The sequence below is a fragment of the Lampetra planeri genome, chromosome 21 (assembly GCF_965212315.1).
Source record: "Lampetra planeri chromosome 21, kcLamPlan1.2.h2, whole genome shotgun sequence".
NCBI classification, from domain to species: Eukaryota; Metazoa; Chordata; class Hyperoartia; order Petromyzontiformes; family Petromyzontidae; genus Lampetra; species Lampetra planeri.
Genome location: NC_136127.1, coordinates 5,967,664 through 5,993,137, shown reverse-complemented (window position 1 = coordinate 5,993,137; position 25,474 = coordinate 5,967,664). Strand labels below are relative to the sequence as shown.

The following is a 25,474-nucleotide window of genomic DNA, read 5'->3' as shown; positions in this document are numbered from 1 at the left end:
ACATGCCTTTTTTTTCTCTTCACGTTTTCAAATTCAAAATGTACAATATAATCCACGTCATTACCAACATCACATTGTGCTGTCAGGATCACGGGGTGAAACGAATCAATCTTTTAGAACTCCATCATCAAAGTGTTATATCACACCAGGAAATGACTCCCGAGGATGACACCATGGATTTACTTCTGGAGTCTCTTTGAATTAAAAAGTCTATCTTGACCGACACTACATTGCACTCCTTCGTTCTTTGTAGAAAGTGTCTCCCTGCACGATGCACATCAATGTAATACTTTAGCGATGAAGTCTGCATCTTGCCAAATTAAGTTAAACATTGAAACCGATCGTATTACACTGGTCAACAAAAAAAAATACATTTTTTTCTGGCCTGGACTTTTGCAGCTGTTTTAGACTAATTTCAGGGTGCTGATTCCAAATCTGATCTCAGATTTGCTCTATCACATCTCATTTTATGCTATCGGCATAGCCCATTTTCATTGATTTTACCCGAAATTAACTCTGTCACTTATGATTGCAAGTTGTTGCGAGTCAGTGACTGCTTTAGTGTTAAAATACGGTGCTGTATTTTTAGGATAGTGTGTTTATAATATCATTTTATGTAGATATCCACATTTATTTAATATTTTTCTTCTGCAGTTTTTATTGAAAATGCAATATTTGATATCTCAAAAACCTGATGTGATAGACAAAAACTGATGCCAGATTTGGAATCAGCACCCCAAAATTAGCTTAAAACCGTTGGAATACCTTATGCCAGAAAAAGTGTGTTGACCAGTGTTATTGCTTTGCGCGCTCATGAGCGACCTGAGACCATCAACAACACGTACTTGAGAACCCAGAGTAAATGGGCGACTTCCCAAATTAGAAACCAGCCTCTCAGCAGTGCTGTTGGCTCGGTGTTTAACATGGCCATTACGTCTTCTTGGTTCTTTCGGTAAAGTCACGTAGAAGGGAAATAATAAAATAATAAAAATAAAACATAATCAAATAATTCTCACGACGTTTCGGCCACAACGCAAGCAGCCGTCCTCAGGTGAAGAACAGGTCTGTCGGGAAGACAGCATCTGAATGAAACACCCCAGGCTTGGAGCGTATATTTAAGCTGGGTTGGCCATTACGATTAACCCGAGTTACTAAGAATGAACAATGTATGGATATCTAACTAATTTCTGGAAGGTTTGTTCCATGAAATTAGTTTTCTCTCAATTTCTGTCGATTATTTCAGTGGCACATCTATAAAATGGATCACCCTGTATTATTGGAATAAAAACTGGTTCGCACGACTGCAGTACTATACGGAGCTTTTGCAATTATAAAGTGTTTTCAGGTTGCACTACTTGTTCTTGTTTTTAGAATATGGAGCGGAACCTGCAGTACAATCTGAAAACACATACATCGAAGCACATCAACATTGATTATGTTAAATTCAGTCGTGAAAAGTCTTAAGCAACTGGTTAGGAGTTTTATTCGAAACAATTTGATCAATACATTGGCACATATAAATAATGTTTTTGAAAACGAGGCAATTTTTTCAGGTAGTGGAGGGTTAATGAAAATGATTTTTGCATAAAACTACCACGTGGCCCAACCCAAAAACAAACGCGAATCATTGCATTGGCTACGGTTTAAATGAATATGAAAACACATTGGACAGCTATAACAACAGGTTTTCGCGAACTTACAGGAAGAAATCCATTGTGTTGAGATATACTCCGTGACGCATTCCCCTTGTAAATGCAGCCAATACATAACCAACACACATGCAGCCCCATACATAAAGTGAGGAAGGTGTCATGCCTGAGATGACATATGCACGTACCAGACAGTACGTTTTGTGAAAAGGCCTTGAAGCACATTGAAAGCAAAAGCTTTAAATCTCTCCGGCTATATCGCCAAGATTGATGGACGTTTAATATCTACTTTAATAAAAACGTACACACATCCAGGTACAGCAATTGATTTTGCTCCACTGTTGTCTGCTGTCCACTTCGTATCCCCAAAGGCTGTTGTGCATGGTGGTCACCCATCTAAGCAATATCCAGGCTCACATCTACTTAGCTTCCGAGATCAGACACTATAAAGTACATTGCAGGTAATTTGGTCGTAATCGCTTCAATAAAGGTAATCATGTACAGGCCCTTTGTAAAGGCACGCATCGGCAAAGGACTTCCCATACCATGCTGTGTCAGTCGTGGGTATCGTTTCGCCACACTTTACCATACTGGTGAGTGGGAGTTGAAGCGAGCATCCCTGACCAGTGAGGATATCACACGCATTTGACGTTAGCCGTGGCAGGGGACAATGCAGAGGACCTTGGGAGAAGTGCACTGTAGTTTACATATATATTACATAAGATAGAGTGCCACGATAAATAAATAAATAAAGATTAATAATACAGGCTGGCTAAATCCGTCAAGAGGCTTACTGAGTATTCATCAGTGAATGCATTTAATTGTATGTCTGTATCTTATCTCTATTCAGTTAACCATCATTTAAAAATCATATTAACCCGAGTTGCATCCAAAGTGTTAATTGTGGCGTTCATAGGCTGACTGGGGAGACCCAGAATGGAAAGGCCAACGCGGGCAAAGCAGAGGAATTTAGGGTGGCGTTTAACATTTTACCAGGCAAGGTAAACAAATGCATTACTTTAAAATTAAATGTATCCATAAGTACATTATGAGTAAAATTATAAACCTCCACGTGTGTCTTTAGCCTCACTTGCCGATATTGCAAAAGATTTATATTTGAGAGCTTGACTGCTGTAGACACAACATTTAGTCAATTTACAAAAACAAGTGCCCTCCTCTGGAGTGACGGAGGATATTCTATCTACTCTGCAAACACAAAATCATTATAATAACCCCGTCATGAAACTCGAGGCGAGTTGCGGTGACAACAACCTACAGGGATATTCAGAGGTGAATGGAGAATAACAGTAAAGTAGCAAAGTAAGTTTGCAGGGAAAGAATTGAGTTGAAAACTAGAAAACGAAGCGTCATCACCCACAAGACGTTGGAAAGGGTGCCAGCATTGGCACAAGTCTTTCATTTTTACCATTTGCATCTTGCCGGGTCAGCCCTACACCAATCTCAATAATAAAAATTGGAGTAAGTAGTACTTGGCAATATTAAATAAAAATCTATGTTATACTTTAAATACCACTGGTTACATACATCCAATGTAATAAAACCTGTTGTCACACAAAGTCCGCAACCATCCCAATATAAAATCAAGTGTGCTATGCACCACGACAGAAGATTATCGGTCGTATATTAGTGCAGTCCCCTATATATACATATTAAGACGTTTTCAGCTAATTCATGAGTGTTTATATGTGGGAGGGAATTAGAGCACCCGAGGAAAAACTCACGCGTGTCAGAGGGAAACACTCTTCCCCCATATACGGTGGACGGAATTGCTAAGAGCCCGCATTTACTGTACTGCCTTCTCCTGGCAAGCCAGGATATGGCACCTTGGCACTGATGGAAGTTTCACAACATTGCAGCTTTGCAGGATAAATAGGTACATTCTGGGTTAGAGGTGACTTCCACTACCACCCTGCTGTCTGTCTGTACACATTTAAAAATATATATTTTAAGTGGATAATTGTTACATTTTAGTTTTGTGCAATATGAGCCATCCATGAATGTCTTGTTAACATCAGACAACCATAATTATGTGGTTTAACAGGCCTAATTTTGCCAATGAGACTCACAAATTCAAAACCAGTCCAGAGTTTGCCTGCTAAAATGGTGCAAGTAGAAATGTTACGCAAAAATTTTTTCCATAAACAGACAGATTCCTGTGTCTTTAATCATTCATCTCGAGCTCAGTTTTAAGTAACTTAATCGGAAGGTGGGAGGACTGTGGCTCACCCTTTGTCATCTTGAATCAATTAAGTACAACACATTTTTTTGTTTATCAATTGACAGCTATTTTAAAGTGGTGAGCATCGCAGGATTTTGGACGTTCAACACGGGATGACCTCACCACAGTGCAAGCTCAGCGCAACGATGATGTCATCAGCGGTACTGACCGTGATGATGATGACATCTTTGATGCAATTAAATCCTGAGCTTCAAGTGCAAGTGTTGAAAACTCACGCGTAGAAACTATTTATTGATGCAAATTACATGAAAATGTGTTCAAATCTAACTAATCAACGATTTAATTCACCAGCGATGACAGATTCACCAATTCGTGCAGCTGCAGTCGTGCGCATTTAGCCGTCAAAGTGCTGTGTGGCCGGGTGCGGCGCAGTCTCCTCATCGCTTCTCGAGGCCGGAGAGCCGCGTGCGGATCAGCTCCACGACGAGATGCTGAGGGCGGCGCGCGAACTCAGTCAGGACGTCGTGTGGACTGCTCACCTGGTCCCCCGCCAGCCGATCGAGGAGCGTGACGCACACCACGCCGGCTGCCACAGCAACAACGACACACAGAGCACTACTATTTATGCAGTGCTCTGCTACGAAGCACACAAGATGCACCTCCCCTCTTCTAGACATTTGTCGATACACTTCTAAATGAAGGCATTTCCTCATGACGGTATATTAGCCATAGCCGGGTTCATAGCGCACGAACGAATTCTAGCCTGCTCTCTTTCTCGGCCTAGATATACACCTCCTCTCATGTGTTTTCCAGTTGTGTCACTCATCATGACGCCAACTTTGCAGCTTTCTTTATTGCATTCTACACATCTCTTCCTGTCGTTGATTATAGCGCAGTTCAATTTGAGCAAATCTGAGATTGATTAAAACTTCTACATTCCCCATTCATTCCTACGCCTTCATTTCTCCAATCCAGTATTTTGGAAAACGTCTTATAATATCGACCAGAGAATCTCCTTGCCAGGCTCTCCTTCTGAAATTTATTTTCTCACTTCACGCGATCACCGTAGCTATTCTATTTATGGTGCATTGGGATCTACGGATGAAATGTGCCTTACAAATTATTATTCTTTACAATTATCCTTGCAAATGGTTTAAACCGTTTCTAAATGTTGTTTTTGTTTAGGCTATGATTAGATACGGTATGTAGAACACCAGCACTCCACGTCGCAGTTTCAGGCAACACGCAATGGGTGATTTTGCGGAGGTGAATTATATAAACGCCAATGCTGGCTTATTTTCAAACCCGGTTCTTCTGCATAACAGCTGCATGTATTTCGTGCTACAACCTGGTGGAGGAAGCTCTGTTGAATCCACTCTCTGAGAGTACAAAACTATAGTGTAATTTTCTGTTCCCCTAAAATATAGCCACGTGAACGCTGATACTGCAAAGCAACTGCAGATGCCCATCTGAAGCTGTTTTACTTGTAATGGTATATTTCATTTCCTTCCACCAGGACCTTTCTGAACACATGATTTGCCCACGGCTATAGCCGATTCACCTCCAATCCAATGAATTGTCGCAATTGAAGGTTGTAATTAGCTAAGGGATTCAACGGTTGTTTTGTCTCCCTTTTGACCCTCTCATTTATTATTGATTTGAAGCTTTCGTGACCGCAGGAATCCATACTCTTTGGTTCTTTCGGTAAAGTCACGTAGGTAGAAAAATTAAATATTATTCTTTTTTGTTTCATTACATTTTTCTACCTGCGTGACTTTACCTCTCATTTTAATTCTCGTTTTATCTGGATCGTTTGTACAGTAACAGTGGAATATAATAAAAGTTAAATTGGAATATAATTTGTGAAAAAACATTCCAAGCCATCCTCAATCAACAGGTGGATGCAGACCATGGGAGACATTTTTGACCATACTTCACCATGCTGGTCCATATGGCTTGATAGGGGTAGGTGGGGAAAGGGCAGGACCAATTCTGATATCACTTTCCAATCATATTAGCTGTTACTGGGATTCGAACTCGGGTCAGTGGGTTCATATCGCTACTGTACGCGCAAACCACTCTACCCTCCACTCCACCATAAATAAAAACTATTCTCAACCATACAATTCGAGCTTTAACAATGAATGTTCACCTTAATCGACTAACCGTTGCTTCGCTACACCCTGACAGCTCAAGTTGCATGCGTCTCTGAGTGTGTGCTGGGCATGTAGGATGTTCTGCTTTGTGTGGTGTGCATTCATCTCGTGCCCCCCCCACCCCCGTGTTGGGATGAAAACGGGACGCACCTTGCAGGCCGCTGAGGCGGCACAGTACGGAAAACACGGACGACTCCATCTCGATGTTGCACACCCCCGCTTCGTGCGCCGCGCGCAGATACGCCAGCTTCTCCTCGTGGCTGTACGTGCACACGGCACCGTCCAACCGGGCCTGGCCTGCACACGAAGAGTCCGCAAATTTAGCTTTTACACACACACACGAACAGAGGCACTAGAACGGTGTGGAATGTAATGATCGTCGTAACAGTAGAGACATGCTGCTCGAAGCTTGTTGGCTTAATGGCCTCTTAACAGTGCTGCTATTTTTTGGTTTTGGAAGCCAACATCGGCCGTAATTCTTGCGGAGGTGTATCACCTGTACCTTCCCTTCTAGCCCCACCCTCCCAGTCCCTGACTGCCACATTTAGATAAGCTCCTCCCCGCTCCTCTGAACCAGTATATAAGATCTTATCTCTTGGATTTCTCTTCACTTGATACAGTAAATTTGGCTGTGATGTCCCACCGTCGTGATTTAATTTAGTTATTTTCATTCATTATTATTTTATTATTTTTTACCTACGTGACTTTACCGAAAAAACCCAAGAGTATTAATGGCCTCTGTAAAAGGGGACTGGGTGGGAAGGAGACGAAAGAAGATTAACAATAATCCCATGTGACCAAATCACCCGAATGCAACCCTACCTCATCACATCTCAGAAGCTCAGTAGCGTTGAGCTCGGATAGCACAAGGATGGACAAACACCGTGCGCAACAGCTTGTTATAGGCTGCCGGGCACTCTGACCCCTGAGCCACCTGGCCACCTCCGACGATGGCGTCGCCTTAAACATACACCCCCTCCCGCCACCCTCCCACCCAACTTGAGGCTTACGACCTCTGTTGGTCACCCCGGTGTCATATCCGCACCCTCGTAGAAGTCGTGTGTGCACATGGTGTTGCCCAACACGGTTTGGAAGCCGCCCACGGCGCGGCCACAGGCGACCAGCTCGGCAGCCAGCCCGGGGTGCAGCTCCGTGCTGCGCACCACAGACTTGCCCAGCACCATCTGCTCCATCTGTGGCTGGAAGCATGCGTCTACAGCCGAGCGCGACACCACCACCGTGCCGGGCTCCAGACCTGCAGTACGACCAGGAGGTGCAGGGAGCAAGCGGTTATAAAATTGCAATTGCACGGCTGTATTTTGCCATGTTTATTTCCTGAAAAAGGCAATGTGCGTCAATGCTGCCCTCAACTGTGCGTCTTGGACCAGAGGATACGTGAAGGGATTTCAGACGTAGTTTTGCGATATCCGTTTGAGTGGGCCATTCTCTACGCATCAATAGTGTGGGAGTGGCAGTGATGAAGACGGTCTGTGTGTGGTGCTGCTCAATCTGTCCAAACTCGTTTTTCCATGCTGTTTGTGTTGTATAATGTAAATCTATTACATTTTTGCGATGTTTATGTGTACTGTTTACACATATGCGGTTGCCTTGAAAAGCACCTAGAAATACTCTCAAGACTTGGAGGCCTAATAAATTCAAATTGCTATTATGATAGTCCTACCTTGTTCACACACATTCCCCCCACTGCTCAATTGTGAAAGAGATTCGTTGTGTTAACGAAATGTCACCTATACTCTTTGGTTCTTTTGGTAAAGTCACTTTACCGAAAGAACCAAAGAGTATGGATTCCTGCAGTCACGAAAGCTTCAAATCTAAATGTCACCTGACTGAAAGGATTTTATTAATTTAAAGGGCTTCAAATATGTTTCAGTACTGTAACTCCCCCACTAATGTGATATCTTGCCTCTCCCTTCGATCCTATTGCCCCAATGTCCAGACCTTCAAATACATAGAATGAATAAATGAATGAATAAATAAATAAATTCATAAATAACGTGCGGTGACAATACATAGCTTCTAGAAGTAGATTTATTTTGTAGAATCATCCAGGGCCGGAAGACATTTCTGGAAGCTTTGGCTTGTCACTGCTCATCATTTACTTATTCATCACGTTACCTGTTTATTTAGTTTATATCTCTGCCGACTCCTCCAGGAGAGCTCCCCCACCCCTGAAGTTCTGAACATTGGGGCCATAGGATCCAGGGGATAGGTGGACACCACAACTGGCAATAGACCAATGTTCACGTCTTATAATTTCTTCCTGAAAGATCGTGAACTTCAAAAGCATACACAGGTAAAAGTTTTTACATTTCTCCCCATAACCCTCACTCCATAGTGATAATGCACCCGAACAGGCCGGTTTTATTTTAACCCTTAGTTCTTAAGTCACTGCGGCAGAGAGGTGCTGTCATACCAAGTCCACCCGACGTGCCGATACGAATGACGGTAACATCACGGCAACGCGCGTGGTGCAACAGCTTTATTAGCTCATGCAGCAAAATGGACATGGAAGGGACCCCCATGCCGTGCTGTACTCACGAACAAGCAGACACGAGACAAACACACACAGACACATGGGTGTAAGAGCACGCATTGGTGTGGGCACACACAAAGCAAGGATCACTTTTCTAATTATTATTGTTATTGTAACGTACCACGTGTGTAAGTATGCATGAACCATTAAGGTCCAGAGGTCGCTGTGGTCAATGCCTTTGATGCCATCACATCCTGACTTTGCTTCCTTCCTTCTGCAAGATCCCACAGCTGTAATAAAGTCAACACCTATCCTTCAAGGTCTGTTCCTAGAGTATCACATCTTCTGGAATTAGGTCCAACCTCTGGGTGTCCACTCCAATGCCTACCTAGGACTACCACATTGCCTGGCTACCTGCTCAGTTTTAGTGTTGAAAAACCTGCACTGCACCACTGATAAGAACATGCCGTGTATAGCAACTGATATAACATGGCACTGAATTTATTATTCCGTGACACATTATACTGTTGCACAATTTACCAACAAGTTGCTCTTTTATTATTATTATTACCCAGCAATGGATTGACAAGAAGCTCAACTGAGAGAGAGGTCACTGCAGAGGCAATGTGTCTAATTCCCAGTCATAGATATTGGAAGCCATGGGCACATGCTATTAAACTTAGCCTCTGTGTGACAAGCTGTATTTTAAATCACATTTGAGTAGGGTTAAAGTGTGGTGTCCCTTAACACTTATTACAAACTGCCTGTACATATTTGAAATATAGAACCTACATAGTTTGCGTATAGTGAGATAATATGAACATTTTTAAAAGGAACGAAACAGGAGGATTTCTCCACAAATCTAGCTGTTGCCTGATGAAGCTAGTTGTAAGTACTGGTGAAACGTCATACTCAGATTGTAAATGTTGTGAATTTTCTCTCCAACAAACCGGTGTGCTGTACTAGTAACGAATTGACATGTTCTGTTTACGTGACAACCCTTACTAATTGTCTGTGTCGGGTGGTGGCGGGTTTATCGACCCATTTATATTTACGCGATCAATCAAAAAAAAACTATATTATGGATAATATGAATATGGTGAGTTCAGAGATTTATGAAACTTCCGTATGAAATATTGTACGCCTAATATAAACTGCCTCCCTCACACCCCAGATGTAATGCTTGATTCTCCATTTCCTTGGTAAACATTCCCTAACCACGTCACTGATCATGTGCATGGATTCATGTAATGATATCAATTCTATAGCCTCTTACTGTACAGTCAGGGGGCAATCGCAGTAATTATAATCTAGAGGTTGTGCAAACACTGACCCTCGCCGTCTATTCCTGTTGTTGATTCACGTCACACAGTGGCTAGAAACTATGACATGTTTCCACCGCAGCGGTATACATCGTACAGGTAAAATATGAACAATATGAATTTAAATTTATGAATGATGCCCTGACTGGTGAGCATTTTAAATTTCGTTGTACTGGTGACAATGACAATGAACGATCTATCTATCTATCAATAACGAAAATTCAGACTTTGAAAGTCAATTCAGACTTTGAAGTAAATTTTTGATCGAACTAAAAGGTTAACTCTGAGCCATGCTTGTACAATGATGGTGTTGATTATGACGGTGATCATCATCATAACCAATCGTTCACTCTATCAATACTCACTCGTGGGCACAGGCCCTCGTATGATAAGTAGCAGTGATTAATGTGGTGGTGGTGTTGATCACTGGTGTTCTTACACTGGCTGCCAGCACGGGTCCCGCCTTGTACATGCTGTATCGGTCATTGTTGCCACATAGGTCGGTGATCGGATCCTGAACCGTCTCTGCGAGGGCGAGCTTCGTGCACAGAATGCCCAAAAACTCGCGCATGCGGGACGCGCTGCCTCCAACACAAACAAACTGGAACACACACAGAAGCAGAAATCAATATGTATTCTATATATCAGGGAACATAGCGTTTCTCATCTGGCAAAACAGGACGTTGCTCTTGTTAAGTTTAAATCCCCGTCAGCACTATTTTCTCAGTAATCATGGAAAGGTAGCCTTTTACTTATTTCCCACTGCACAACCGGCTCGGCATGGCAGATACCAAGTGGAGAAGCCACTTGTACTGTTAGAAGTCCACACTGGCTTGGCTCAGATGGGTCAGTGGCAAAGGAGTAAAAGTGTAAATAGACCAATCCCCCTTGAAGAGGTAAATTTTCTCGGCTTCAACATCCGACTGACCCGCAGTCGGATGGGGAAGGCATCCATCTTCCAACCACCCAGGACATCGATGCCACCGTGATACCCACAATGTAATGCAACCCATATGAATATATTTATAAATTGTACATAATCTACCGTAAGTTAATATTTCCCAAAAATGTCCTTTTAGAAAATGAGCTATTTATATGTTAGCTTGTTGGATTGTGAAAGGCTAAGTGTTTACAGAGGGCATGGTGTTATGACCATAATCTACTAAGTAACTTTTAGAATTAAATCTTTTAATCTCTGCCACGTGAAAATGTGCGCTTGCAATTTGGATTGCACGAGCAAAGTTCGTAGAGCAAAAACCGCCCAAGCAGCGTCACCTTAACATCTCCAAACATGGCGGGGAGGTCATGGGTCAGAGTTCCCAGGCCGAGGTGATACAGCACATCTTCGGCCATCGTGTGGACATGGAGGTTGGGCACCCGCACAAGCCCAGTCCTGGTTTTACATATACACAAACACACACGGGTAAACACACCAACCATTGTATCAGGTATTACCTCTATGTAACTTTCATCCTATGTCGATTGTTCAATGTTAATGTGCCATTTTATTGAGGGACTACGACTCTGTGGTAACTTGGTGTGGCCTGGTACTGTTTTGTTGTTTTTGCTGCCTTGCCCAGTCTTGATATATCTGACTTAATGAATTTCGTATTACTTATATGTAATGACTTACCATTTTCTCTCTATTTTGCACTCCTATCGTTTTTTGTATTGTATGCCGTTGTAACTTGCTGACCTGCCCATACTAGACATCTGTGAAAAACATCTTCATAGCTCATCGAATTCCTCCAGTCTGATTAAAGATTCTGCGTGGTATATGTTACAGTACGTGACATAAAGTACAGCAGCTACGACTCGGACGTTGGGCAGGTCTTATGCCATGACCGAGCATTGTCCCGCGATCGGTTTCACCCATTGGTTAAAGATGCATGTGTATGGTCAGTTCGGTGTGATTGAGCTGTGATTGGCTTTACTTGCACGTGTTGAAAAGTGGATGATCACTCACAGAGACGCATAAATTACTGCCTTGCTTGTGATTGGTGGGACTTGCACGTGTGAAGGTGGAATGACTAATCTCCCCGGCAGATTATTCATATCCTGCTCATCATAGGTCGATTGTGCGTGCTTTTAAAATCAAACAGTTGATTGCCCGAAACCATGTTTGCAGATTTCTGATTTGGAGCAATTAGGTAGGCAGCCAGTTGTAATGACTTAGAGTGTAGCTGCTCTCCCATTGCCTGATGACGGCTCGGCTGTGTATAAAAGTAGAGCTCGGAGGCTTTGCCTAAATGAATAATTTACCCGCAGTCAGGTACGCTACCAGTAGCCGTGGAGTTTGAAGGCGCAGGGTTGATTCAACAGCCCGCTGAGATCTGCCAAGTGTGTATGCTCGGAATAAACTCCTACACTGGCGCTGTGTAGTTGAATTGATATATTTGATATATTTTTTTTTATATATTTTATACCAGGGTCCTTGGACGTAATAGGAACGCCCCTGTGTGGACGGCGGTGTCTGGTTAAGGGCAGCAGCAGAGCTGGGCCAAGCAGAAGGGCCCCGAAACGCTGCTGTCCCCCTTAGCTCCGCCATGTGGCAAGGCGGGAGCGGTGCAACCGTGTGCTACCTAGCTTCCGATTTAACGTTGTTGGCTACGTACGGTGCGATACAAGTTCTACATGGAATAACGTCGTACAACCTGCAAAGCCGAAACTCTTGTGCCGTGGACTCCTGAGAATCATCGGTGAACTGTCCCGCTAGAGATTAGTGAGAAATGCTGTTGTGGGTGGTGCCTGGCGTAAGAGGTGCAGAATTGTGACGACGAGGTGGTGTGGGGTGCCGTCTGGTAGATGCAAGTACGTTTAACTTCTTTTGCACCGTACGTAGCCAACCGTGATAATCCGAGGTGCGTGGTAAGGACTATAAGCTAAACACAAATACGTTAAAAAAAGAATGAGTTTTCAATGTAGATTTAAAAGTGCATAGCTCCAGTAGCTTTCCTAATATCGGAAGAAAGCGCGTTCCAGATGGCCACAGAAACGCATCTGGAAGCATGCGGTGCAGTCACCGTCTTTGTTCGATGGCTTGCAGCCCAAAGCCGCGTGATGGTTTATGTGCCTTGACGAGATCCGCAAATGGTATTGTGGTTCATTTTTGGCAAGCACTTTGTGGGTGTGTGTGTGTAATGAGTTCGACCTTGTAATGTGCGTGGCGCGCGAGGTCACATCGCGATTTAACACGTGGGAGTTGAACGGTGTAGGGGTTATGGTTGAAGGGGAGTACGGTATAGTGGGCCCTCGGGCACCACCGTGAATATCTAGAACCCGAACGTATCGCCCAAGGGCTGGGTAAAAAAAAATCACAAGTGTGTGCGTAACCCCCAGTGTTATCCGAATTTTTATTTGGACTTCCTCCACCTGGACGGCCATCCACAGCGGCCTTTGTATGTCTTAGCGGTGGCTGAGCCAAAATGATTTCGGAGCGTGTGCGAGTCCAGGAAGGCACGAGAGCAGAGGTTTGCAACATGTGGCTCGGCAACCGCATTGCGCCTATTTAAGGACTGCTTGGTTGATGCATTGCAGCTCATGAAATATTTAGGTGTTTTTTTTTACAGATTATCTAAAAAAAAATTGCTCTTGTTATTTTGATGACCGACTCCCTGCACTAGGGCATAGGTGTAAGTCTGCTCTGTAATTACTCTTGATGGTGGTCCATATGCATCCTAAAGATAACCCCCCCCCCCGCCCCCAAAAGAGTACACATGTGCTGGTCCCCACACTACTCCATCATAAGTGACCTGGCTGATCATATGACATACAGACATCAGCAACATGCACTATGCATGCTATAGAATACAGTAAATGCCCTGTACACTCCAGCATATCCTCTAGTGTTCTGGGGATATTTACGTGCAAAAAAATATTAACCTTGTATGTACACTACAGCATCGGGATAATCCTTTGGCTGGGGAGTTTTTAATTTAGAAGCCTGCGGGAGCGACCCCAGGAGAGTACGCTTGTTTGGTTCTGCTGCTAGGGACGACTGCTCTGGGGCCGCTCTTAATACTGCAGATTGTTTTGGATAAAGATTACTTTGAAAAAGCAAAACCATTAGCTTCACCTCTATTGCTCCCTTGCGTGCATGGGGTTTCTCTGGGTTCTCCAGCTTCTGCCCACTGGGTAATAAACACCTTGAAATAAAAACTCTATGCAAGGGCCTGCCTGAAAACGGGTTCTACTAACCGGTGTGGTTTACCTGGATAAATAATTATTAGTGATTATAAGTTAACTATAAAAAAAAACACTTACATTTCCTGGGAGCAACTTGTGGCTCATTGGCAACGATTCTGCAACTCCTGGTATATAAACTCAACATTTTTATTTTACCAGGTAAGCCCCACAGAGCTATATGGCTAGGATTGAAGCTTTCGTGACTGCAGGAATTGCTATACTCATTGGTTATTTCGGTAAAGTCACGTATGTAGAAATAAAATACAAATTCAATTAAAATATATCACGACGTTCTTTGTGTGCTGTGTGGTTTACGACATTTTCACCCGAGGACGAGCCCTTGTGTTGCGTTCGAAATGTCGTGATCTATTTTCTTTTTATTTTGTTTCTATTTTATTGTATTTCTACATACGTGACTTCACCGAAAGAATCAATGAGTATAGCTATGTGGCTCTTTTTCAGAAGTGATCTGTCCACAAGTGATAGCTCAACGAAGTGGCTTATCTGGACATTTATAGCAGCCAAATAATCAACATATTTCTAAAATGTGGAGGGGGGATACACCAGAAGGACCCGGAGAAAAATTCACGCGACCACGGGGAGAACATGCAAACCCCAAATATACAGGCGCTGGGGTTTGAACCGAACCCATGACCTCTTGTATACCAGGTGAGTTAGTTAACATCTCGCCAACGTGGCATTACTTAATGCATTGGACTCAATACAAGTACAGATACTATAACATTTATATAAAGATGTGTTAAATAAATTACTCTACTAAAACAAACTGACACCTAAGTTAATGTTAATGCTGTCACAAATCCGCAGTCGACAAATATTCTAAAGTCTTGTAGTTCACCAATACGGGTCACGAACTACAGTTTGTGTGATTAAATACATTTCGTTTTGTAACTGCTATGTTTGATCATTGCTGATACGAGGTGCTGGGCACACAACATGGAAATGGGCGGTGAAATTGGCGAGGAGCAGCACTTGCTGCAGATCGTCACGGTTTCGAGACAAGTAAGCTGCCGTGGCTAACACTACAGGTGCATTAACAAACTAACAAAATGCACCAACTCGCTTCGAAGTGAAGTTAAAAATCCAGTGACGTTTTCGCAACACACTCGGCCATATGCGTGTCTGCGTCACGTTTCAAATTTGACTAATGCGTAAAATTGCCGACGAATTCTTTAATTGGGTAAAACCACGGAGCGACATTGTCCCCTACAACTAGAAAATATCAGTCCAGTCTGTGAGGCAACACATTTGTGATAGTCTTGCACTATACGAATGGGATGAACATCACACGTATTCAATTATTTTTTTTTTTATTTTAACAGATCTAACACAAAATACGTTTTGTTTTACGTAGCGTCGTTCATGCAAACTGCATGTCAATTGCCGTGGGAGCACAGACAAGCTGCAAGGATATCCAGGCGCTGAGCCCGCGCCATCAATTGTCCCAGCTCTACGGTCCTCTACATTAAGATGTTTTCAACCAATTAATGAGACTTTTCAAATGTGTGGCAGCCCTCGCAACTGATGGCTTATTGGCGAAAGTGGCCTCCTGAAAAGGAGTGAAGAACACTGAATCAGGTCGTGACCTTCCAAGCAGAAAAATTGTTCGGCGGCCGGCACGCCGCGTTCCATTTTCCTCCTGCTGTGGCTGGCGTTACATGCTGACTCCAGTCTACTCGGAACGCCCCTGTGTGGACGGCGGTGTCTGGTTAAGGGCAGCAGCAGAGCTGGGCCAAGCAGAAGGGCCCCGAAACGCTGCTGTCCCCCTTAGCTCCGCCATGTGGCAAGGCGGGAGCGGTGCAACCGTGTGCTACCTAGCTTCCGATTTAACGTTGTTGGCTACGTACGGTGCGATACAAGTTCTACATGGAATAACGTCGTACAACCTGCAAAGCCGAAACTCTTGTGCCGTGGACTCCTGAGAATCATCGGTGAACTGTCCCGCTAGAGATTAGTGAGAAATGCTGTTGTGGGTGGTGCCTGGCGTAAGAGGTGCAGAATTGTGACGACGAGGTGGTGTGGGGTGCCGTCTGGTAGATGCAAGTACGTTTAACTTCTTTTGCACCGTACGTAGCCAACCGTGATAATCCGAGGTGCGTGGTAAGGCCTACAAGCTAAACACAAATACGTTAAAAAAAGAATGAGTTTTCAATGTAGATTTAAAAGTGCATAGCTCCAGTAGCTTTCCTAATATCGGAAGAAAGCGCGTTCCAGACGGCCACAGAAACGCATCTGGAAGCATGCGGTGCAGTCACCGTCTTTGTTCGATGGCTTGCAGCCCAAAGCCGCGTGATGGTTTATGTGCCTTGACGAGATCCGCAAATGGTATTGTGGTTCATTTTTGGCAAGCACTTTGTGTGTGTGTGTAATGAGTCCGACCTTGTAATGTACGTTGCGCGCGAGGTCACATCGCGATTTAACACGTGGGAGTTGAGCGGTGTAGGGGTTATGGTTGAAGGGGAGTACGGTAAAGTGGGCCCTCGGGCACCACCGTGAATATCTAGAACCCGAACGTATCACCCAAGGGCTGGGTAAAAAAATCACAAATGTGTGCGTAACCCCCAGTGCGTGTTATCCGAATTTTTATTTGGACTTCCTCCACATCTGGACGGCCATCCACAGCGGCCTTTGTATGTCTTAGCGGTGGCTGAGCCAAAATGATTTCGGAGCGTGTGCGAGTCCAGGAAGGCACGAGAGCAGAGGTTTGCAACATGTGGCTCGGCAACCGCATTGCGCCTATTTAAGGACTGCTTAGTTGATGCATTGCAGCTCATGAAATATTTAGGTGTTTTTTTTACAGATTATTAAAAAAAAATTGCTCTTGTTATTTTGATGACCGACTCCCTGCACTAGGGCATAGGTGTAAGTCTGCTCTGTAATTACTCTTGATGGTGGTCCATATGCATCCTAAAGATAACCCCCCCCGCCCTCAAAAGAGTACATATGTGCTGGTCCCCACACTACTCCATCATAAGTGACCTGGCTGATCATATGACACACAGACATCAACAACATGCGCTATGCATGCTATAGAATACAATAAATGCGTTGTACACTCCAGCATATCCTCTAGTGTTCTGGGGATATTTACGTGCAAAAAAATATTAACCTTGTATGTACACTACAGCATCGGGATAATCCTTTGGCTGGGGAGTTTTTAATTTAGAAGCCTGCGGGAGCGACCCCAGGAGAGTACGCTTGTTTGGTTCTGCTGCTAGGGACGACTGCTCTGGGCCGCTCTTAATACTGCAGATTGTTTTGGATAAAGATTACTTTGAAAAAGCAAAACCATTAGCTTCACCTCTATTGCTCCCTTGCGTGCATGGGGTTTCTCTGGGTTCTCCAGCTTCTGCCCACTGGGTAATAAACACCTTGAAATAAAAACTCTATGCAAGGGCCTGCCTGAAAACGGGTTCTACTAAACGGTGTGGTTTACCTGGATAAATAATTATTAGTGATTATAAGTTAACTATAAAAAAACACTTACATTTCCTGGGAGCAACTTGTGGCTCATTGGCAACGATTCTGCAACTCCTGGTATATAAACTCAACATTTTTATTTTACCAGGTAAGCCCCACAGAGCTATATGGCTAGGATTGAAGCTTTCGTGACTGCAGGAATTGCTATACTCATTGGTTATTTCGGTAAAGTCACGTATGTAGAAATAAAATACAAATTCAATTAAAATATATCACGACGTTCTTTGTGTGCTGTGTGGTTTACGACATTTTCACCCGAGGACGAGCCCTTGTGTTGCGTTCGAAATGTCGTGATCTATTTTATTTTTATTTTGTTTCTATTTTATTGTATTTCTACATACGTGACTTCACCGAAAGAATCAATGAGTATAGCTATGTGGCTCTTTTTCAGAAGTGATCTGTCCACAAGTGATAGCTCAACTAAGTGGCTTATCTGGACATTTATAGCAGCCAAATAATCAACATATTTCTAAAATGTGGAGGGGGGATACACCAGAAGGACCCGGAGAAAAATCCACGCGACCACGGGGAGAACATGCAAACCCCAAATATACAGGCGCTGGGGTTTGAACCGAACCCATGACCTGTTGTATACCAGGTGAGTTAGTTAACATCTCGCCAACGTGGCATTACTTAATGCATTGGACTCAATACAGTACAGATACTATAACATTTATATAAAGCTGTGTTAAATAAATTACTCTACTAAAACAAACTAACACCTAAGTTAATGTTAATGCTGTCACAAATCCGCAGTCGACAAATATTCTAAAGTCTTGTAGTTCACCAATACGGGTCACGAACTACAGTTTGTGTGATTAAATACATTTCGTTTTGTAACTGCTATGTTTGATCATTGCTGATACGAGGTGCTGGGCACACAACATGGAAATGGGCGGTGAAATTGGCGAGGAGCAGCACTTGCTGCAGATCGTCACGGTTTCGAGACAAGTAAGCTGCCGTGGCTAACACTACAGGTGCATTAACAAACTAACAAAATGCACCAACTCGCTTCGAAGTGAAGTTAAAAATCCAGTGACGTTATTCGCAACACACTCGGCCATGTGTGTGTCTGCGTCACGTTCAGGGCCGGCCCGAGGCATAAGCGAACTAAGCGGCTGCTTGGGGCCCCCTGGCCACCAGGGGGCCCCCGAATCGTTTTTTTTTTACAATTAAATAACTTAAACAAGTGATATAAATGAATTAATGAATGAATGAATAAATGATTCAAGACAAGAAAATTCTGTCGACAACTGCTGCTTTGTCACGGCTCACGGATGTCACGGCTCATTGACAATTCGCGTGGGCGCGGGCGCGGGCAGGTGCGCGCAATTGTACGTCACGATAATAAATACGCCTAAGCCATGTCACAAAAAAGGACGTATCCCTCTGGTGCCGAAAAAAGAAAAAAGAAAAGCTAGGAAGGAACGATTTTGAGGTCATTGTTGTACAGTTGACATTGTTGAACCCTTGCTGTTCTTATGTTTGCTTTCATTATTTAAGTATCTTTTTTTTTGTAACATTCTATTTTTGATTAGATTAATGTTTGTCTATTTTGGTTTTATTTAAAAGATTGCACATTTAATGCACATTTGCAAATAATTTATTTAATATGTTTTTTGTGACCGTTTGTATTCAGAAGTTTTAATAAAAGAGTGAAGTATTTTAAGTGTTGTTTTTATTTTTTATTAATACATAACCTCACTGTATTCGTTTATAATATTCGCTATAACATTATAGTGTGACATTTGTGTCAATAATCTTCTAGCACAGATGAGTCTGCGTGGTGGGAGGGGGGCCCCCAAATCAAATTCTGCTTAGGGCCCCCAAGAGGCTCGGGCCGGCACTGGTCACGTTTCAAATTTGACTAATACGTAAAATTGCCGACGAATTCTTTAATTGGGTAAAACCACGGAGCGACATTGTCCCCTACAACTAGAAAATATCAGTCCAGTCTGTGAGGCAACACATTTGTGATAGTCTTGCACTATACGAATGGGATGAACATCACACGTATTCAATTATTTTTTTTTATTGATTTTAACAGATCTAACACAAAATACGTTTTGTTTTACGTAGCGTCGTTCATGCAAACTGCATGTCAATTGCCGTGGGAGCACAGACAAGCTGCAAGGATATCCAGGCGCTGAGCCCGCGCCATCAATTGTCCCAGCTCTACGGTCCTCTACATTAAGATGTTTTCAACTAATTAATGAGACTTTTCAAATGTGTGGCAGCCCTCGCAACTGATGGCTTATTGGCGAAAGTGGCCTCCTGAAAAGGAGTGAAGAACACTGAATCAGGTCGTGACCTTCCAAGCAGAAAAATTGTTCGGCGGCCGGCACGCCGCGTTCCATTTTCCTCCTGCTGTGGCTGGCGTTACATGCTGACTCCAGTCTACTCGGAAGGCATTCGGCAATAAACTAAGGCTTGCTTACAAGATGTGTAAAAGTGACCAAGAACAACAAGGTTGAAATATCCAACGACACGTTGTATCTACGTCATATTTTTCACATGCATTGTCTTTCAACTTACTGAAATCAACGTCAATTGGCATGTTTTGGTCACGTGACACGTTGCTATATTTGGCCGTGTTGGGTGGAGGAGGGTGTACGACAATAATGATGGCATTATACTCGCGCGATCGGACCCAACAACCAATTAAGAACCATAATCCATGATACAGGGTTTTTTTTGGGGTTAGATCGTGTAAATATATAAATGTGTCGCAAAACCCGCCACCACCCGACACAGCCAACTAGTAAGGTTTGTCATGTAAACAGAACATGCCAATTCGTCACTAGTACAGCACACCGGTTTGTTGGAGAGCCAAACCACAACATTTACAATGTGAATACGACGTTTCAACAGGAACTACAACTAGCTTCATCAGGCGACAGCCAGATTTGTGGAGAAGTTCACCTGTTTCGTTCCTTACATAGAGGCGTAGATGTGATGACAACTCTTGTGCGAAGTTGGAGGGGGGTTATTTAATGCATAGTTATATGGTAATCGACGTACATTATGCGTAATTGGCAGAATAAAATCTATTAAATACATTTCAACAAAATAATTTATGAATGCGGAAAGCAATACTCACTCTGTACTGGCGTTTTCCCCTTCATTCTGAGTCAGGATTGGTGACATTTTAGGATCTGTATGAACAAAAACAAATACAATATCCCCGTATCACCAAAACAGACTGAAGGAGCAAGTGCTGTGAGCGAGTAGCACTTATGAAAGCCGGAACGCCACGCGAGGGGGGGTATGTGGTCAGCACCACGCCCAGTCGCCTTTGTCTCCCTAGTGGCGATGTTTTAACACACTGCACAAGGTACTCATTTGAGGCCGAGTCGACCTGAGGGAGGGCCAGGACCGGTTCAGATTATCGTCAGCGGTGTTGGCCGTGAGTGGGTATCGAACTCGGGTCGACGGGTTCGTAGCGCAGCAGGTGAGACGGGGGTTGCATGACGGGTTTCTGAAATATGACCGACACCGTGACTTGCATCGAAACTGCTCGAGTCAATCGTGGAAACAAAGCATTTGACGAGGACATTTGAAGTTTCGCTTCACGCCACAAATAACTGCAAGCTACAAGAGGGAAATAAATCCTTTGAACTTTTAATTCCACCTGTGGAATGTCAAACATGTCGGCATTACTATTATATGTAATTTGATAGAATATATGGGTATATATATAGCCCTTCTATTGGTCTATATTGTGGTATATATGTGTATACGCTAATTTACATAGATGCCGTGTTATAAGTATAAGTTAAGTAAATTGCAATTTTAAGCAAATTATTAAAATGGTTAAATCATGACAGATGAAAGATGCATAAGCATGAAAAGTTTATATGATCAAGTTCACAGCTCAATATAAAACGGATTTTTTCAAATGAAAATTAAGTTTTGAGTGGTGTTGTGGGGAGCGGTGGTGCAGTGGTAGCTACTCGATGATTACCAGCAAAAACGTCACAGTACTCAAAAGTAACTAATTGGGACGTTTTGTTTACGTGGAAAACCTTTCAAGTTTGACTGTCGGGTGGTGGCCGGTTAACGACACATTGATACTTACCCGATCTAACCCAAAAGCCTTTATTTTGAGCGATACAACTCGGCAACCTAAGTTCAATTCCCGGCCATGAATGACACCATTGCCAAGTGATATCAGAGCCGGTCTGGGTGCACCCATCCCCGTCATAACCAACTCGTGATGACAAATGTAGTGAAGTTTGGTCAAACAAGCGTCCTGTAACTGTCACGCCATAGAAAAGTTTTCACGCAGCCAGCAGCCTGTCAATGATGATGTTAATACAATGCCGGCAATTACATAACCGTGATTTTGTGTACCGCGTATGTGATGAACGCACTTTCCTTACTTGAGTTTAGCACTTTTTACATTGTATTCTCACGACAGTTTTAAATATTGTGTATATATATTTTTACTATTAACATGTAGCACTTGTGTTCAGTTATACATTTCTCCCCCCCCCCACCTCTCCCAAAAACAAACGTTACAATTACGTAGTATTTATTTTGTGAACAATTCGATACATAATGTATAATGTTCATCGACACATCGTGCCAAAAGTCCACGTAGTTGGCATGCCAATTATTATATACTTCCTCTTATTGATTTTACACAAAGCCCCCCCCCCCCTCCTCCTCCTAAGCCCCTCAATACAAAATAAAGTGAGCTGTCACTCCGGTTTTTTGCCACGTACCTGATTGTAAGACGACTGACCAGCTGGCGATCACGCGTTCTATTGGGCAAGCAACCCGGACTCATAGGGTCTTTATAGAGACACCACCCCTATGACACACACACACCCACCAACTCACAAAACCACATAATTCACGCGAACTGACCACTTCACGGATCCATCTCGTGACGCTCTTAAAACATTACAACCCAACCCCCCCCAGTAGAGACACTCCCCTCCGGTTCACGAGGCAAGCAATGGTCCCCATTGGTCTTTGAGTGGGAGGTGTGTGAGCAGCGTGAAGCATCTTGACAGCCACTGAGCTAGTGCGAGTGGAGGTTTGTCCAGTCGTGACGTTCCAATGCAGTGCCGTAATATGAAAGGAATGTCCTTGTGTGCTTTAGGTCATGGGCGTCACTGCATCATAGGCTATGCCTTTTTTGTGTCAGTCCACTGCTGAATGAACGCAACCCCGCGTCGTACGGGCCGCGGTCGGGGTTATTTTGACCATAATTTACCACGCTGGTCCAGTGTGGATTGCTCAGGGCGAGAAGCATAGACGTTGGGGGATAGTACAGGACAACAATGGATCCCCTTCACCCACACCCCTGCACCGCCCACAGCTGCCGAATGGGCACGTCACCCCGAAGTCTATGGATATCGGTGATGCACGGTGGTCGTCCATGTAGGTAACGATCCAGGCTCAAAGCCGCTTATGTTCCGAGAATTGACGGGCTTGGGTTGCGTCAGATGTGATTTGGTCAGAGGCTATATACAGTATAACAGTAACATATTCTCGTAGAATCTCAAAGCAATGAATTATAAAATAACAGACCGAAATAAAATGAGTTAAACTATTATCAGGAAATAGTTAATAATTTAGCTTTTTCAGGATACTATCCTCAAATGAAAATCTGTTCATTCTTAACCATATATTTTAAACACCAACCCACATTACAGTCCTCTATATATCACACATTAATCGCAAACATGTGCAGCCTTTTGTCAACTCACTGCTGGATTAATACAAGGTGCCCATGTGCGATGTTTGTGGTGCGTGGGGTTGATTGCTGGGGTTCACTGTGGGTTTCGTGAAGGCGCTGGGCCCCAGGAGAACGAGGTTCACGTTTGAGTACTGAGCCATGCTGGTCTAGAACGGAACTGAGGAACCGTGGGGTATAATCAGGTTCAAGTCACAAAGCAGTTAAACGATCAGACGGAGCCAAAAAACAAACTTCTTCTTAACCGTTGGCCACATCCTGTTAACTTCAGTGACGCACACTACTGGTGTCACTGCGCTGTTTAAAATTTACATGTCTAGGGAATTGCTGTGATTCATTTCCTCTTTATCGAAGTTAAAATTAGGTGGTGGGCACACCAGGGCACGTCCTTAGCATGTATCTCTCACATACTGTAGCAGTGTCAGCTTTTTGGATGACCGTATTCTACGAATAAAGTATATGCATGCCCCCTGTTTTCCTGTATTTCAAAGTAAAGGTTGGTCTTCTGTGGAATAATCTGGTAGGTGTTTGTGTGTGCCCAGATCTGTATAACGTTTATACACACCGGACACAGGTTATGAGTGCGTCTTATAATCCGGATAATACGGTATAAATATTTTTTATCTGCTTTCGACTCAATGTTTCTCTATCATCTGAGATGCATGGGTTAATCGTAGCGCTCTACACGTACCACTATGTCCACTACCCACATCTGCGACCAATTATTGAGGATTACATAACCGGTATAATTCTAAGACACTAAAATGCACTACAGTACTCGTGTTTGTAATACAATGGCTGTATTATCACTTGACTTAAAGCTTTCGTGGCGGCAGGAATTCATATTATTTGGGTCTTTCGGTAAAGCCACGTAGATAGAAAAAATTATAAAAATAAAAATATCACAACATCGCAACACAAGCAACTGAGTCCCGTGAGGTATGGTCAAACTCGGAGCCTTCATTCGCGGAATGTTATACATCAGTGAACTTATACATAATACAATTAACTTATTTTATTTAGTTGATGTATATACGAGAAACGGATCACACATCCACGGAAAACATTGGATTCCTTCATTTACCAGTGGACAGAACATGGCTGACGACTAAATGAGGAAGTACATCAGGCCAAATACGTTGGGAACATTACACATTGCAAAAGACAATGCTTTAATCACAACCACTATTTGAGGGTAGTCAACAAAAGAGTATTTGCACCTGTGCCTTGAGGGCAGTCAACAAAAGAGTATTTGCACCTGTGCCTTGAGGGCAGTCAACAAAAGAGTATTTGCACCCGTGGAAGGGGAATGCCAAACTAGAATAAAGATCATTAAACGTGAGCGTTGGGATTACACGGATTGTCGGTAACGCAATGCTGGTCTATACACACGTAACACGAATGTACATGAACACTTTTAGTTGCTAAAAAACCGTGTCACTGCTCCAGAAATGCAAGACAATTTGGACGTATCGCGTCTGAGGTTGATATAAGTATAACCCGTAAAAACAAAGTTTTTCACTCTAAATCCTTTATATGCGTGGCGGCTATAGTCCTCTCGTCCTCTGGCTTGAGATGGCTGCCACCTATGGGTCAGATGATTGCATTGCACCATTAAGCAATTGGTAATTAAATATAATATTTTCGTCCTAAAAAGTGCAAAATTTTGGAAAAAAATTTTCACGAACATTAATTGTCACGCACAACGATTCTGTTTGGAAAATGTCAGCTCGATTGGATCACGGGAAGTGGGTTAAAAAACGACCGAAAGATTTGCACGGTCCTAAGCAAGCAAGCGAACTTAATATAAAGGATTTAAAAACTCACCACTTTATTCGTCAATGAGTCCATAAGGCGGAGTTTGACTTATATATTTGGGGGGGTTCGCTTTGTCCACCACATTAGGAATCTCGGGTGCATATAATTATTATTTTAAAATCCTAATTGTAAACTACTGAAAATAAGTTAATTAATGTGCCCAGATTAACATGTAGGCATTCGCGATCAATATTGTCTATAGAGGTTTTTTGCCTTAGATATTGCATAAATATAAATGTGTCGTTAAATCCGCCACCACCCGACACAGCCAATTAAGCGTCCAATAACTCTGCGTTATTGACTTTAACGGTGTGTTAAGTTTGTTTCGTTAATTGTACTTGTGCCCCACTGCCGGCGCAGCGCTGTCACCGATTTATTGAAAGTTTGGAGATTGCATCTCCAACTTCATCAATCTCCAACTTCAGCTCGGAAAGCTTACGAA

The 25,474-nt window shown here is 43.2% G+C and overlaps 1 protein-coding gene across 1 annotated transcript; it reads right to left on the bottom strand.

Moving 5' to 3' along the window:
* Positions 1–1,460: 1,460 nt before the first annotated feature.
* On the bottom strand, positions 1,461–22,390 carry LOC144724565 (uridine phosphorylase 1-like). The gene is made up of 8 exons (XM_078603835.1): positions 22,235–22,390; positions 20,608–20,662; positions 11,097–11,214; positions 10,261–10,422; positions 8,440–8,554; positions 7,051–7,260; positions 6,156–6,302; positions 1,461–4,435 (listed from the first exon to the last, which is right to left on the bottom strand). The coding sequence occupies exons 2-8, from the start codon at positions 20,652–20,654 to the stop codon at positions 4,287–4,289; spliced, it is 948 nt and encodes a 315-aa protein (XP_078459961.1). The 5' UTR covers positions 20,655–20,662; positions 22,235–22,390; the 3' UTR covers positions 1,461–4,286.
* Positions 22,391–25,474: the final 3,084 nt, after the last annotated feature.

What these genes read in the sequence shown, in the direction of transcription:
- LOC144724565 (XM_078603835.1), bottom strand. Translation starts at nt 20,654, where the DNA reads ATGTCACCAATCCTGACTCAGAATGAAGGGGAAAACGCCAGTACAGA. An exon ending in CCATGTTTGGAGATGTTAAG is followed by an intron (nt 10,423 to 11,096) that starts GTGACGCTGCTT and finishes TGTGTGTTCCAG; the next exon opens with TTTGTTTGTGTTGGAGGCAG. An exon ending in CGGCACGTCGGGTGGACTTG is followed by an intron (nt 7,261 to 8,439) that starts GTATGACAGCAC and finishes GTCGTACTGCAG; the next exon opens with GTCTGGAGCCCGGCACGGTG.